A 17,316-nucleotide genomic window follows, 5' to 3' on the forward strand; every position below is an offset into this window, starting at 1 on the left:
TGAATCCAAAGGCGGTTTGAAACCGTGAACCGAACCACAAAGGTTCTCTCCTTTGGCTTTGCTACCCTGGATAAAATATACGTTATTTTAAAGAAAGTTCGTTTATGTTTTTATACCCTGAATACATTAAAAATGGGTACAAGGGTATATTTTATTCGTGCAAAAACCAAATGTATGTAACAGGCAGAAGGAAGCATCTCCGACCCCATAAAGTATATATATTCTTGATCAGCATCAATAGCCGAGTCGATCTAGCCATGTCCGCCTGTCTGTTCGTCTGTTTGTCCGTCTGTCTGCCGTCCGTATGTATGAACGCAAGGTGTCAGAACCTATAAGAGCTAGAGACTTGAAATTTTAGATGTAGGTGCTCCTAGTGCCTGCGCAGATCAAGTTTATTTCCGGTAATCGATAACTTACTCCGTTTCCAAGCAATCGATAAAAATATCGATATCGATTTTATCAATTTTGGTAAATAATAAGAGCTAGAGTCACGAAACTTCATATCTAGCTTCTAAAATAGAATATATATATGCATTTGATGTTGGAAGAAGAGGGTTCAGGGTATCCCCTAGTCGGGAGGTCCCGACTAGAACCTCTTACTTGTTTATTTATGAATTAAAAGAAATCCAGGCCAATTTTTGGCTATGCTAAAAATCTTAATAAAACTTACTGTCTGATGCCAGATAATAATAAATTCGAATGCAGAGTTAATTTGTTTTTAAAAAATATATATTTTTTCATTCATTTTCTTTTATTTGTAATTGTTGTTTGATGTTGTTGTTGTTTGTTGTTTCTTGTTGCATTAGGCATTATTTTAGTTTATAAATTGTAAAGGTGAATATGGAAATGGAAATAAATGCGTGCCGTAATATATGAGCTATATATATTCAATGTAAATATATATACACAAATACATGGGCACATAGTGTGTAAGGGAGGGGGGTGTATGTGTATGTGTGCGAGTGTGTGTGTGTGTGTGTATGTGTGTGTGTGTGTCGGTGCTTGCTTTGTGTGCTGTATGTGTGTGCGTGTGAGTGTGTGTGTGTGTGTTGTGCACAAAATAAATATATAAATTTTGTTAAAACACCCACACACACACGCCCGCACACACACGCACGCACACACACACTAAAAATCAAATTGTGTACTAAAAACTAAGCGGCAGATCTGTAGCTGCCCATAGCTAGCCGTGAGTGTGAGCGAGAGGGAAACAGAGAGAGCGAAAGGAAGGGAGACAGTCAGAGAGTGGGAGATGTGTCTGTGTGTGTTTGTGTGTGTGTGTCAGATAACGGTTAATTTATATATATATTTATATATATATATATATATATATATATATATTTTAGTTGCGCTTCCTCAAGGGCAAGCGGCTGTTGAGTGGACGCTTGGGCTTTGGCTGCTCCTCCTCCTTTTGCTCGGATTCCTCGGCAGCGGCGTCCACCTCGGGCTCCGGCTGGGCGGCCTTCAGGGGCTTGGCCAGCTTGCGACGGCTGACTGTGTGGTGTAGGGCGAGAAAAACAAACGGATAAGTCAACTATTTCGGGCAGAGATTGGATTTGGTAACAAATATAACTTACGTGCTGCATTGCTTTTGTAGCTCTTGGCCGGGGCAGCTGGTGCGGGCGCTGGCGCTGCATTGCCGCCGGCGGACTCCTCCTCTTCGGCGTTGGCCTCATCGTCGGACTTCTTGGCCGGCTTGCTGGCGGGCGTCTTCTCGCTGCGATGCTTCTTGGCGTTCTGCTGGCGGCGCTTCAGCGAGTTGAGGAAATCATCGTTGGAGCGGAAGGGACGAATGACGGGTCCCACCTTTTTGGGCGGCTCGGTTGTGGTCGTTGTGGAGCTGGCCGCTGCCTCGTCCTGCTCATCGCCATACTGGCCATGCTCACCGGCGCCGGCATCCTCATTGTACTCATCCTCCTCGGCAGCATCGTCATGCGCGGGCGCCGCCGTTGTTGTTGTCGTCGGCTTGGCCGCCTTGCCCACGGGGCGACGCAGTGCAGCGATTCTCTTCGCTGGCGATGCATTGCCAGCGGGCGCGCCCTCCTCTTGGGCCGCCACCAGTCCGTAGCACAGTGCGCAGATAATGAAAAGCAGGCAGCTGTCGATGGAAACCAAATAAAAACAAAAATCAGTTTCAGTTGGTTGAGGTTATGTGCGCGGTTTGAGGTTATGTTCGGCAGCGCTGAGCTGCAACGTATGCGAACTATTAAGTTTTGATAAGCTGCCAGAAACTTGAAGTATTTACAAATTAGTGCATTCTTTAGTTTAAAGGTTATGCTAAGAATTTGAGGTTATGTATAAACTTTGAGGTTATGCATAAGCTTTGAGGTTATGTATGCAGCTCGTATACTTAACAGATGTCCCTAAACTGATTTAACAGCAGAATCTGTTTGATTTTGATAAGTTGAGAGGGATGACAAATGTTTAAACGAAGGAACCTGTTTTAGTTTGAGGTTATTTAGGAGCTATGAGGTTATGTATGCTGCCCGAAATGGCGTAAAACTACTTTAACTGCGGAAAATGATTATTATTAATAAGTTTAGTAGATATTTCAAGTGTTTACACAAAGAAACATGGTTTAGTTTGAGGTTATGTAGAAGCTTGGAGGTTATGTATGCGGCTCATATGCAGCCCGAAATGCCCTTAAACTGATTTAGGAGCAGAAAATCTTTACTATTGATAAGTTTTACAGGCATTTCAAGTGTTTCTTCAAAGGAAAATGGTTAAGTTTGCGTTTATGTAGAAACTTTGAGGTTATGTATGCAGCCCGAAATGGCGTTAAACTAATTTACCAGCGGAAAATGTTTATTATCAATAAGTTTAAGAGGGATTTCAAGTGTTTCTACAAAGGAACATGGTTTGGGAATGATGTCGAAAGGGAACTCTGATTAAACGAATAATTGCTTAACATTTGAAACTCTTCCATAAGGAAATTGTTTTTATAAATAATATCTCATAAAAACCGTATGCATAATTCTTTTAAGCCGGCTTTGTCTGGATCTCTAAAATATGTTGCCCAACAAGCACGAGGCACAATTTCAATTGAAATTCTCCATACTCAATTAGCTGGCATCTCTAAAGACACATATGTGCATAAAGATATAGATATATATATATATAAATATATATGCATATAGATATAGATATATATATATATATGCATGATTTCTTTTCTGGTCTGGTTGAACGGGTTGAGCTGAGAACCTGAACCGGACTTGGCTGGTAAAAACACGTACCATACATAAATTGTGTGTGCACACACACACACACATAGATATATACATACATATATACAGATATATGTGTGTGCATATGTATTCATAAGCCATGTGCGTCTAGACATAAATAAATAAATATATTAAGATAGGCCATAAAGATATGTATGCGCCGACTGCTGCTGTTGTCGCTGCTGCTGCTGCTTCTTCTTCTTCTTCGTCATTGTCGCTGTCCTCTTCTTCTTTTTCTTCTTTTTTTTCACGCCCGAGATGTGCTAACAATTATTAATGCTTAAAGGTCAGCTAAACGGGTTTTGTTTTTCCTTTTTTGGACTCACTTTCGATTTTAAATTTATGCGCTTACGAATTCGATTTTGTCTTCTTCTTCTTATTTTGATTTTGGTTATATTGTTGTTGTTGTTGTTGCTATTTTTATGGATTTCTGCTGCCTTTTCGCATGCTAAACAAAAGACTTAGGCAGCGAACTTGTTTTCAAATACTTCTGGCAACAGTCGCCAGCGGCTAAGTCTAAGGCCAGAGCCTGCAGTTGGCTGTTAGTTAGACCGCCCACCCACCTCCGTCCCCTCCGTCCCCTTGCTGCAGCTGCGCCAAAAGCCAACAGGTGCTTATGCAAAAGTAACAGCAACAGCAACAGCAACAACAACAACAACAACAACTTTAGCAGCAGCAACAACGTGTGTAAACCAGTTGCCCGTTGCCAGCGCCAGAATAAATTGAAATGCGCACATGATCGGCACATGCAATTGGCTAATAACGGTAAAATGTGCAAGCCGCCAGCTCGGGCCAAGTAGTCAACGGCGCAGTCATGAGGGCGAGGCCCCGGCCCGCCCCAAACCCAGCAACAATAACTATTGTTGCTGTTGTTGCTGTTGCTTTCATTTGTAGCTGCTGTTGCCGCCGGGTTGCATCTTTTCGCATTGATTAGGGTCAACTGCGGCATGTCCGAGCGACTCTTTGCATTTCAATCGCCGCCCGCCACACTTATGCAACATACCCATGGAAAGGTGAAAGGCGCGTCGCCTCCAGCCGGTTGTTGCTGTTGTTGTGGGTGCGTGTTGCTGGCGTGCCTGGCATCATTAACTGCTTCTTCTTCTTCTTCTTCTTCTTCTTGTCGCTTCTTAATCGAAATTCAAGCCAAGCGCCGTGTAGTTGTTGCAAGTCTCTGCGTACAGCCCGATGTCCATGTCTATATGACATTTGGCGTCTTTGGCTTTGCTTGAACCGGTTTTTTGGCATTTTGGGAACTGGGAAACTATTGAAACGCTCTCCGAGACAATACCCAACACACACATACACATACACATGCATGCATGCAATCATTTCTAGCCAAGCCCCGAAAAACAATTTTAGCTCAGCAACAACCTGTTATATAAGCAACATTAGTTGCAAATTTATGATAAGGAAAACGTCAGCCAAGCGCCGAGAATCTTTAAGTGGAAGGCGGAATCATTCGTTTAATGATGCTGCATCATCATCAACATCATCATCGTCTTCATCATCACAAACAGCGTATGCAGCCACGACTATCAGATACCCAGGGCCATGCACATTTTCAATGTGAAGCAGCAACAAGAAACAATCAAAAGAAACTTTGACAAGCCGAACATTAAATACCCTTTGACTGCGTTGGCTTTGGATGATGATCAAAAATATATACATGCATATATACCCAATGGGATGGGAGATGCTTTCTGCTGCCTGTTACAAATAGATTTGATTCAGTTTATGAAAAGAACAAAACATTTTTCCATACAGCAACTCATTTTCGCAACATCTTGATTAAGTAGCATATGTGTGCCATAGATGCTGACGAGATTCGCTACATAGTTAAGATTTTCTTCATAATAAGAACTCGCAGCTCTCTTATGATATATCAGACAACAAACATGTTTTACCTATAGGTATAACCATTTTGAAATATCGTGCTCATGTCGTAAATGCCGATCAAGTATATATGTATATACTTATAAGCCTTATGGGCTGAGGAATGTCTCACAAAATCAAATTACCCTTGAGAAGTGTATAAAAACGTAATTAAGAATAATACAAATATTTGTGTTACCAAGGCTTGAATGCTGTCATTTGATTTATTAACACTGTTTTTGAGTGTTGTGAGCCGCGCGCGCTCTTGAAATGCGAAGCTTGTTTTCGTATGCATACATTAAAGTCTACAATATCTTGATTATGAAAATTATGATTTATGCATTAAAATCAGATTTTATTGAACTCTTTTTGCTTATAAATGATAACAAAAAGAAACGATAGAAAACAGATTATTTTTAAATCTTTTTATTTATATTTGAAAAAAAAAGTTCATTTTATTAAACTGGAAAAAAACGTTTGATTTTAGCGAACTATTTTTGTTTATAAATTTAACTCAAGGAATTCAAAATCTGTTTTTTTTTATTAAAAAAAATATGTATGCAGGTAAATTCTTATTGTTGATGGCCAATTACTTTTTGCTATTTTGCAACACTGTTTTTTTTGTTTAGAACAAACCGAAAATATTTCTAGAATTTGTGCCGTATTTGGTTTGGAAGAAAGCATCTGCCAAGGCTGCTCTGAAAGTTTTGCTGAAAAGCTGACTTATATCTAGATGATGCGGATTACAGGGTATATGGTGGGCATATCAGCAGGGAAGCCATTTGTTATTTGCGCTTAAAAAAGTGTTCGCCGTGAAGAGCTCGGTCAACAAAACTTCACATTTCAGTTAAAAGTGTTTTTCTTGTTTTAAACTCAGTTTTGTTTTCGCCCTCTTTTTGGCTTGTTTCGCTTTTTATTCAGTTTTATTTTGTGTTTATCACATAAGATTATGATTTGCATTTGCGGAATTAGTTCATGGCGATGGCGTCATGGGCTCAACTTTATGATGTTGTACGCCAGAAAAAAAAAAAACAGAGACAAAAAAAAAATCATAATAATAATAATAATACAATAAAGCTGAAAGGCTAATTTTGCCAATAGCCATGCCCCCAAAACGGGTCACTATGCTAATTGCCCATCTATAGTCGGAGTTGGAGTCATGCCTGGCCATATATATATATATATATGGGCTTATGTGTGTGCATATATATGTATATGTATATATGGGACAGCTCAAATACAATTACGAGCTTTAAAGAAAAAAACGTGCGCATTTGTTGTTGTTGTTGTTGTTGCTGTTGCTGTATTTACTTGGGCTGTAACTGCTGTTGTTGCTGTTGTTGTTGTTGTCGCTTAAGTGGGTTCAATAACGGTGCATTGTGACGGCGCAAGTACGTGTTGTGGCCAATAGTCGCAGCCAATCAGTTAGTCAAGTCAGCAAGTTCGTTGCCTGAGTCTTTTGATTTGTGTTACAGTTTCTCTATTTGACGTGCTCGTTGTTGTTGCTGCCGCTGCCGCTGCCGCTGCTGCTGTTAGTTGGCTTACATTGAATTTGGCTTATGAAATGCACGCAAGCACACACACGCAGGTGTGTATGTTTAACACCTTGTTGCCAATTTGACAAAGTCCTTGAAAATAACTTTAAAGAAGAAAAAAAACACTTTTTTGCTGCAAAACTTTTGCCAGCAACATCCAACTACATATGATGTCTACAAGTGTGTGTGTGTCTGCATGTGTGCTTGTGTGTGTGTGTGTATTCTGGTTTGGTTTTTGGCATGCACATGATCTGATCTCTCTTATTTAAATAATATTGCATAATGCGAGCGATTTGTGCGCCAAAAATGAAATGAAACGCATGTAAAACGACAGCAGCAGCAACAACAACAACATGACAAACCCCCAAAACGCCAGCGAAACTAAATTAAAATCCTGATCTTGCCGTCAAATTGGCGCTTGTTGCTGCCGTCTGCCGTCTGCTGTTGCTGGCGATATATATATATACATATAATATTTTTTTTTGCCTCACTGTGATTAATTCCCCCATGCGCTATGCGATTAACATACATCTTATATACACACACACACACACACGCACACACAAAATATGTGCATGCATGTGTGTGCGTGTCTGTCAGCTTGCATTAAGAGTGCAACCGTTAATTTATAAGACAACATCGCAGCCAACCAGCAGCAATGTGCACAGTTTGCAGCGCTTGGTAATTAATCCAATATATACTCGCACTTAATTTTTCCAACAGCAACATCCTGCCCGGCCAGCCGCATTGCCCCCGCGCTGCCTATGCCATTTGGAACGCCAAGCTAAGTATGTGTTGCTGGCGTGCAGACGACAATAGCGACAGCAGCAACAGCAGCAGCAGCGCCAGCAGACGGCAGCATCAGCTGGCGACCTTGAAACATTTCTTTCAATCAATGCACTGACAGCCAGTCAGACAGACGGACAGACGGACGGAAAGGCAGACAGACAGTTGAATGAGCCTCTTCTCACGTCAAATGGCTGGTTGCTGTTGCTCGGCGACAACTGCAATTGCAATGGCAACGGCAACAGCAACAGCAATTGCAGCTGGGAATTGGCATTTGCCATTTCTTTGTGCCGGCAAATGCCACAAGGCAACAACAACAACAACAACAGCAGCAGCAGTCACATAATGTTAATGATCATCATTGGCAACAACATCATCATCATCATCATCAGCTAAGTTAAAACGTTGGCGTGTTAAAGTTCAGTTGAGGCATTCGGTTCACAGATTTCTTGCACCAACTTTTCAAGCCAAAGTCGTGCTCGACTCATTTAAAAAAAAGAAACAAAAGCCTGAGACGTGAGACTAGCAAATACCCTGCAAAGGCTTTGTAAGAGATAGATAGATAAATAGATGGATAGATAGATGGATAGATAGACAGATGGATAGATAGATAGATAGATAGATAGATATATAGATAATAGTCGTTAAATATATGAGCTAACTCTTGGGCGTGCTAAGGAACCAGGTTGAACCAGGTAAAGCCTGCTAAAGTCAGATAAAGCCAGACAAAGCCAGGTTAAGCCAGTGCCAACCAACTCTTGCCCCCCAGTTGCCAATGTGCAAAGATTATGGGGAAACTCTGCGAATAAACTTAAAATATGCTCAAATATGTGCACACCAAATTTCAGCTTCATAACTCCACGCGCATGCTTGCATCATTCTCATCATTCCCAAGCAAAAATCTCGCCTTGCTCTGCTATTAATGCAACCAATATCTTTTATAATAGCTGCTGGCGGGCTCTGGACTTGGCAAGCCAAATCTCATGGTTCTAGCCCTAACAGTACCCGAGTTCAATGGGGTTTGGTCGGGCAAATGGAAGCGACTCGATTAACTTAAGAGTTGTGACTGTAAAATACTCGTAACTGCATTTTCGATGCTGTTCGAGAAGTGAATTCAGTGCAAAAAAAAATAAAATGTTGGCAACCCTGGCCAGCTGCCAGGCGGAGAGCAGAAACTTATTTCGACATCGGCTAATTTAATGCCTAAATTGCTTTATTAACGATCTTAGGTTTTATAATATAACATAAATATACCAAAACACGTCAGCAAAAAAAAAACTATTTAAATAAATGCAGAAAAAACTGGATTAGCAGCGCGGCAAACACCAAAAAAAAAGATAAGCAAAAAAAAAAAAAAAATTGGAAAAAAACCCACAAAAAGTATGTAAATTATTAAAAATATATCTCACTCACATGTTGAAGTACTTCATTTTGTGTGTGTGCGTTGTGTGTATATATATATTAAAAAAAACTTGAATTAAAAAAAAAAAAATTGAATATCTTTTCCAAAAACGCGCGAAACGTACAAAAAATTCACGACGATATTTCTCTCTATTTATTTTTTATTTTATATATATATATATATATATATTATTATTTTATTTATTTTTTTTTCAACGGGCTTTAAAGACGCACAGGGTTAGACACTGAGGACTGTGGAGACTGAGGACTGTGGAGACTGGTGACTGTGGAGACTGGAGACTGAGTCTGGGGCACAACTGAGTGCTGAGTGCTTAAGCCACGATCACGATCGACTTCTAGAGGCTGACTGAACGTTACTTATGCCGTGTGCATGGAGTTAACCTACGGCCACCCAATATTTTTGTGGCTGCCAGCGACGCTTGATTTTATTTTTCTTCTTTTTCTCTCTTATTTTGTGGCCGCAGCAGGCAGCAGTCAGCGACTGCGACGCCGGCAGCGGCGGCGGCGGCGGCGGCCAACAACAGGTTGGTGTCCGCCCTAATCCGAATAACCAGCGGCTGCAACTGAGCTATAGAGTTGGCCGGGGTGGCGAGGGGTGTGGTTTAACAGGGCGCGGGCGATTTGATTTTGCCGTTGACGCAGGCTCCGTTCGTAATTATATGCAAAGAGTGCAGGAGCACTTCTGGTTTCAGCCAATTTGTCATTGCTGCCGCTGTCGCTGTCGCTGCCGCTGTCGCTGTCGCTGTTGACGTCAGCGCTGGCTGCGCTGCCGGCGCCAGTTGTGGCTTTTGTGCTAGTGACAGGTTTTCTTTGGCTTTCGGCAGCCGACGACGACAACGACGACGAGTCTTAGGTTTGGCTTTTATTTTAGCATACCCTGTAATTGTAGAATAGTCAAAAGTGGGTAGCATGCGCTTGTGCTGTTATATGCAACAGACTCAAGACACAAAATATATATCAAATTTAAAGTTAATTATGGCTTTGGCATTGCATATTATCACATAGTTAGACATGTTATCGTATATATATATTCTATATTTGTCACCCTGTTTTTTCTTAACCCTTAGCTCATCTTCTGGCTCAAGCTACATTTGAAAGAAAATTGTTTTTTTTTTTCATTTAATTTCATTTTAAATAAAATACGTAAAATAAATAAAATGAAATATAAATAATATAGAAATATAAATATGTAATTTACGCTGCGCTTCGACATACTTACAGGGTATCTGCAGGTCATTCAGCTGCGCCCCTGGCGCATTCTTGCGCGCTTAACATCATATTTTTGTATTTGTATTTTATTATTTTTTGACTTTACTTTACTTATGAGCTTTATTAATTAATTTATTGATTTTGGGCCAATTGTTGTTATAAACACGTCGGCTGGTAAATCCCGAGTTCGCAGACATGTAAACAGATAAAGAAACAAACGTCCAGATTTACATACGCCAGCCAACTATGGCCATATCAATATATATATGTATATATATATATATATATAGATATATATAGATATATATAGCTTGATATAGATTTGTAGATGTGCATAATTTGGTAGACTCATATGCCATTATGCGCGGGCGGCCTTGAACTGATTTCTATCAAAATGCTGGGCGCGGGCGAAACATTAATGTTAATTGTGATATAATATTGATGTTGGGTCTTCAAATTCATAGGGGCAGCTGTGCATAGAAACCCAATCAACTTAGTAATTGCTTCTTTGAACTCCGGCCAGATGTTCTGCCCAGCTGCTGGGCCAAGTCCGGCTAATTATGTGGTCACTGCCTTCAGCTTGAAAATAACAATAAAAATAATATAAAAAAAAAACATAATAATAAATAAAATAAGCACTGGGCAACTTACCTTGAACTACAAAATGTCAACGTATGCAGGGGGCGCGGTCGGGGCTGCCTTGTCGGACACAAGAAATAAAAAACAAGTATCTTATGGCTACCCTGTAAAAATGTGTAAAAAAGGTAGACAATCGAAAAACGAAAAAAAAAAAACAGAAAATTGTTAAATTATTAACAACATGCATTTGCATTCGAATCAAACTAGAAATCAAAAATCCAAAATCCAAAATCTCAAATCAGAAATCGTATCGCATGCAAATGCAATCTGATCAAACTATTCGTCTATGCTAATCTATTATTCATACAATCTTTCTATGCATTACAAGCTATTAATAATTATTATGATAAACGGCCGAGACAAAGACGAAACCCAAAACCCAACCCAGACACGATCTTCGCGTGAAACTCTTCTTTTTGTTTTATTATTATTATCATAGTTGGGTCCGCAGATGCAAATGTCAACGCGCAGTCGGAGTCTGTTGCAACATCGCTCAGGGGCAATCCATAAGGTTTACCAGTCTAACCTGCCTCAAACTGTCCATAAAATAAAAGAAAGAAAAAAAATTAACAAAGCAAAGTCCAGCTTAGACAATATTTTGCCCAAATTGCATACTAAAAAGAAAAATCAATGTGGCCAGAACAATTTTTGAATAATGTTCTTAATATTGACCTAACAGAGTACATCCAGAGTGACCAGCTTCGAACCTGCAAGTTCAAGTCGAGTGAAGAAAATAGGTCTGATATCATTAATGATATAAGTCGAAGGAGAAGGGATTGCCCTTCAATAATTAGACTTCCAACGGGTAAATACTGTTCGATTTCGGCATAATATAACATCTTCGACTCGCAAGGATTTGGGATAAAATATAGATTTTTAAAATGGGCTCAAAATTGTATAAAATTCCAAAATCGAACATGTTTTGGCCAAGATATTCAAAAAAAATCAATCAAAACGACATAACTCCGCGTGGAGATATGACGTTCCAAAACGACATAACTCCGCGTGGAGATATGACGTTCCAAAACGACATAACTCCGCGCGGAGATATGACGTTCCAAAACGACATAACTTCGGCCGGAGATTTGACGTTCCAAAATGACATAACTCCGCGCGGAGATATGAACTTCCAAAACGACATAACTCCGCGCGGAGATATGACGTTTCAAAACGAAATAGTTCCGCGCGGAGATATGACGTTCCAAAACGACATATCTCCGCGCGGAGATATGACGTTCCAAAACGACATAACTTCGCGCGGAGATATGACGTTCCAAAACAACATAACTTCGCGCGGAGATATGACGTTCCAAAACAACATAACTTCGCGCGGAGATATGACGTTCCAAAACGACATAACTCCGCGAGGAGATATGACGTGCTAAAACGACATAACTCCGCGCGGAGATATGACGTTCCAAAACAACATAACTTCGCGCGGAGATATGACGTTCCAAAACGACATAACTCCGCGTGGAGATATGACGTTCCAAAACGACATAACTCCGCGCGGAGATATGACGTTCCAAAACAACATAACTTCGCGCGGAGATATGACGTTCCAAAACAACATAACTTCGCGCGGAGATATGACGTTCCAAAACGACATAGCTCCGCGCGGAGTTATGACGTTTCAAAACGACATAGCTCCGCGCGGGGAATATGACGTTCCAAAACGACATAACTCCGCACGGAGATATGACGTTCCAAAACGACATAACTCCGCACGGAGATATGACGTTCCAAAACGACATAACTCCGCACGGAGATATGACGTTCCAAAACGACATAACTCCCGCGATATGACCTTCCATAAAATCATCCATCACGTTGTTTTTGAAAATCGAGGTTTTTGCGATAATCGAAACTTTTTCGATGATTTTTTAATATCTCAGGTAATAGCTCCGCGCGGAGATATGACGTTCCAAAACGACATAACTCCGCGTGGAGATATGACGTTCCAAAACGACATAACTCCGCGTGGAGATATGACGTTCCAAAACGACATAACTCCCGCGATATGACCTTCCATAAAATCATCCATCACGTTGTTTTTCAAAATCGAGGTTTTTGCGATAATCGAAACTTTTTCGATGATTTTTTTAATATCTCGGGTAATAGCTCCGCGCGGAGATATGACGTTCCAAAACGACATAACTCCGCGCGGAGATATGACGTTCCAAAACAACATAACTTCGCGCGGAGATATGACGTTCCAAAACGACATAACTCCGCGCGGAGATATGACGTTCCGAAACGACATACCTCCCCGCGCAGATATGAACTTCCAAATCATCACGTTTTTTGTCAAAATCGGGCAAGGCTCGAAAATCAAAACTTTTTTGATGCTTTTTTTGAATATCTCGGGTAAATATCGTCTGATTTTGGAATGTTATACCTTTTTACATTCGTACGGACCCCTACTATTAAATGGCATCCAAAATCGATGGCTTAAAAAAAGTTGTTGACCAATAAACCGATTCGTTTGTAAAGTTAACCCTTTTTTGATCAGTTTTTTGAATATTTCGGACAAATAATGTCCGAATTTGAATTTTTTTGACTTGTAAGGATCAGTTCTATCCATTGGCATCAAAAAAAAGGAAATCCAAAATTTTGACCCAAATCGACAAAATGGCAAGGGGTTACATCACGTTTCTTTTTAAAATCGAGATCGGTGCGAAAATCAAAAGTTTTTCGATGATTTTTTTTAATATCTCGGGTAATAACTCCAAAACGACATAGCTCCGCGCGGAGATATGACGTTCCAAAACGACATAAATCCGCGCGGAGATATGACGTTTCAAAACGACATAGCTCCGCGCGGAGATATGACGTTCCAAAATGACATAACTCCGCGCGGAGATATGACGTTCCAAAACGACATAACTCCGCGCGGAGATATGACGTTCCAAAACGACATAGTTCCGCGCGGGGAATATGACGTTCCAAAACGACATAACTCCGCGCGGAGATATGACGTTCCAAAACAACATAACTCCGCGCGGAGATATGACGTTCCAAAACGACATAACTTCGCGCGGAGATATGACGTTCCAAAACGACATAACTCCGCGTGGAGATATGACGTTCCAAAACGACATAACTCCGCGTGGAGATATGACGTTTCAAAACGACATAGCTCCGCGCGGAGATATGACGTTCCAAAACGACAAAACTCCGCGCGAAGATATGACGTTCCAAAACGACATAACTTCGCGCGGAGACATGACGTTCCAAAACGACATAACTCCGCGTGGAGATATGACGTTCCAAAACGACATAACTCCGCGTGGAGATATGACGTTCCAAAACGACATAACTCCGCGTGGAGATATGACGTTCCAAAACGACATAACTCCGCGTGGAGATATGACTTTCCAAACGACATAACTCCGCGCGGAGATATGACGTTCCAAAACGACATAGTTCCGCGCGGGGAATATGACGTTCCAAAACGACATAACTCCGCGCGGAGATATGACGTTCCAAAACAACATAACTCCGCGCGGAGATATGACGTTCCAAAACGACATAACTTCGCGCGGAGATATGACGTTCCAAAACGACATAACTCCGCGTGGAGATATGACGTTCCAAAACGACATAACTCCGCGTGGAGATATGACGTTTCAAAACGACATAACTCCGCGCGGAGATATGACGTTCCAAAACGACAAAACTCCGCGCGAAGATATGACGTTCCAAAACGACATAACTTCGCGCGGAGACATGACGTTCCAAAACGACATAACTCCGCGTGGAGATATGACGTTCCAAAACGACATAGCTCCGCGCGGAGATATGACGTTTCAAAACGACATAACTCCGCGTGGAGATATGACTTTCCAAACGACATAATTCCGCCTGGAGATATGACGATCCAAAACGACATAGCTCCGCGCGGAGATATGACGTTCCAAAACGACATAACTCCGGGCGGAGATATGACGTTCCAAAACAACATAACTTCGCGCGGAAATATGACGTTCCAAAACGACATAACTCCGCGAGGAGATATGACGTTCCAAAACGATATAACTTCGCGCGGAGATATGACGTTCCAAAACGACATAACTCCGCGTGGAGATATGACGTTCCAAAACGACATAACTCCGCGTGGAGATATGACGTTCCAAAATGACATAACTCCGCGTGGAGATATGACGTTCCAAAACGACATAACTCCGCGTGGAGATATGACTTTCCAAACGACATAACTCCGCCTGGAGATATGACGTTCCAAAACGACATAACTCCGCGTGGAGATATGACGTTCCAAAACGACATAGCTCCGCGCGGAGATATGACGTTTCAAAACGACATAGCTCCGCGCGGAGATATGACGTTCCAAAACGACAAAACTCCGCGCGGAGATAAGACGTTCCAAAACGACATAACTCCGCGTGGAGATATGACGTTCCAAAGCGACATAACTCCGCGTGGAGATATGACGTTCAAAACGACATAACTCCGCGTGGAGATATGACGTTCCAAAACGACATAACTCCGCGTGGAGATATGACGTTCCAAAACGACATAGCTCCGCGCGGAGATATGACGTTTCAAAACGACATAACTCCGCGTGGAGATATGACTTTCCAAACGACATAACTCCGCCTGGAGATATGACGTTCCAAAACGACATAGCTCCGCGCGGAGATATGACGTTCCAAAACGACATAACTCCGGGCGGAGATATGACGTTCCAAAACAACATAACTTCGCGCGGAAATATGACGTTCCAAAACGACATAACTCCGCGAGGAGATATGACGTTCCAAAACGATATAACTTCGCGCGGAGATATGACGTTCCAAAACGACATAACTCCGCGTGGAGATATGACGTTCCAAAACGACATAACTCCGCGTGGAGATATGACGTTCCAAAACGACATAACTCCGCGTGGAGACATGACTTTCCAAACGACATAACTCCGCCTGGAGATATGACGTTCCAAAACGACATAACTCCGCGTGGAGATATGACGTTCCAAAACGACATAGCTCCGCGCGGAGATATGACGTTTCAAAACGACATAGCTCCGCGCGGAGATATGACGTTCCAAAACGACAAAACTCCGCGCGGAGATAAGACGTTCCAAAACGACATAACTTCGCGCGGAGATATGACGTTCCAAAACGACATAACTTCGCGCGGAGATATGACGTTCCAAAACGACATAACTCCGCGTGGAGATATGACGTTCCAAAACGACATAACTCTGCGTGGAGATATGACGTGCCAAAACGACAAAACTCCGCGCGGAGATATGACGTTCCAAAACGACATAACTTCGCGCGGAGATATGACGTTCCAAAACGACATAACACCGCGTGGGGATATGACGTTCCAAAACGACATAACTCCGCGTGGAGATATGACATTCCAAAACGACATAACTCCGCGCGGAGATATGACGTTTCAAAACGACATAGCTCCGCGCGGAGATATGACGTTCCAAAACGACATAACTCCGCGTGGAGATATGACGCTCCAAAACGACATAACTGCGCGTGGAGATATGACGTTCCAAAACGACATAACTCCGCGTGGAGATATGACGTTCCAAACGACATAACTCCGCCTGGAGATATGACGTTCCAAAACGACATAACTCCGCGTGGAGATATGACGTTCCAAAACGACATAACTCCGCGTGGAGATATGACGTTCCAAACGACATAACTCCGCGTGGAGATATGACGTTCCAAAACGACATAACTCCGCGTGAAGATATGACGTGCCAAAACGACATAACTCCGCGTGGAGATATGACGTTCCAAAACGACATAACTCCGCGCGGAGATATGACGTTCCAAAACGACATAACTTCGCGTGGAGATATGACGTTCCAAAACGACATAACTCCGCGTGGAGATATGACGTTCCAAAACGACATAACTCCGCGCGGAGATATGACGTTCCAAAACAACATAACTTCGCACGGAACTATGACGTTCCAAAACGACATAACTCCGCGTGGAGATATGACGTTTCAAAACGACATAACTCCGCGTGGGGATATGACGTTCCAAAACGACAAAACTCCGCGCGGAGATATGACGTTCCAAAACGACATAACTTCGCGTGGAGATATGACGTTCCAAAACGACATAACCTCGCGCGGAGATATGACGTTCCAAAACGACAAAACTCCGCGCGGAGATATGACGTTCCAAAACGACAAAACTCCGCGCGGAGATATGACGTTCCAAAACGACATAACTTCGCGCGGAGATATGACGTTCCAAAACGACATAGCTCCGCGCGGAATATGACGTTCCAAAACGACATAGCTCCGCGCGGAGATATGACGTTCCAAAACGACATAGCTCCGCGCCGAGATATGATGTTCCAAAACGACATAACTCCGCGCGGAGATATGATTTTCCAAATCGACATAACTTCGCGCGGAGATATGATGTTCCAAAACGACTTTGCTCCGCGCGGAGATATGACGTTCCAAAACGACATAACTCCGCGTGGAGATATGACGTTCCAAAACGACATAACTCCGCGTGGAGATATGACGTTCCAAACGACATAACTCCGCGTGGAGATATGACGTTCCAAAACGACATAACTCCGCGCCGAGATATGATGTTCCAAAACGACATAGCTCC

The 17,316-nt window shown here is 42.1% G+C and overlaps 1 protein-coding gene across 1 annotated transcript; it reads right to left on the bottom strand.

The window, feature by feature from the left end:
* Window positions 1-1,304: 1,304 nt before the first annotated feature.
* On the bottom strand, window positions 1,305-9,213 carry LOC6634771 (myristoylated alanine-rich C-kinase substrate). Its single transcript, XM_002058161.4, has 3 exons — window positions 8,834-9,213; window positions 1,578-2,098; window positions 1,305-1,494 (listed from the first exon to the last, which is right to left on the bottom strand). Exons 1-3 carry the CDS (start codon window positions 8,848-8,850, stop codon window positions 1,343-1,345), a joined length of 690 nt encoding a protein of 229 aa, XP_002058197.3. The 5' UTR covers window positions 8,851-9,213; the 3' UTR covers window positions 1,305-1,342.
* Between the last annotated feature and the right edge of the window lie 8,103 nt (window positions 9,214-17,316).

Source organism: Drosophila virilis, chromosome X (genome assembly GCF_030788295.1).
Source record: "Drosophila virilis strain 15010-1051.87 chromosome X, Dvir_AGI_RSII-ME, whole genome shotgun sequence".
Taxonomy (NCBI): domain Eukaryota; kingdom Metazoa; phylum Arthropoda; class Insecta; order Diptera; family Drosophilidae; genus Drosophila; species Drosophila virilis.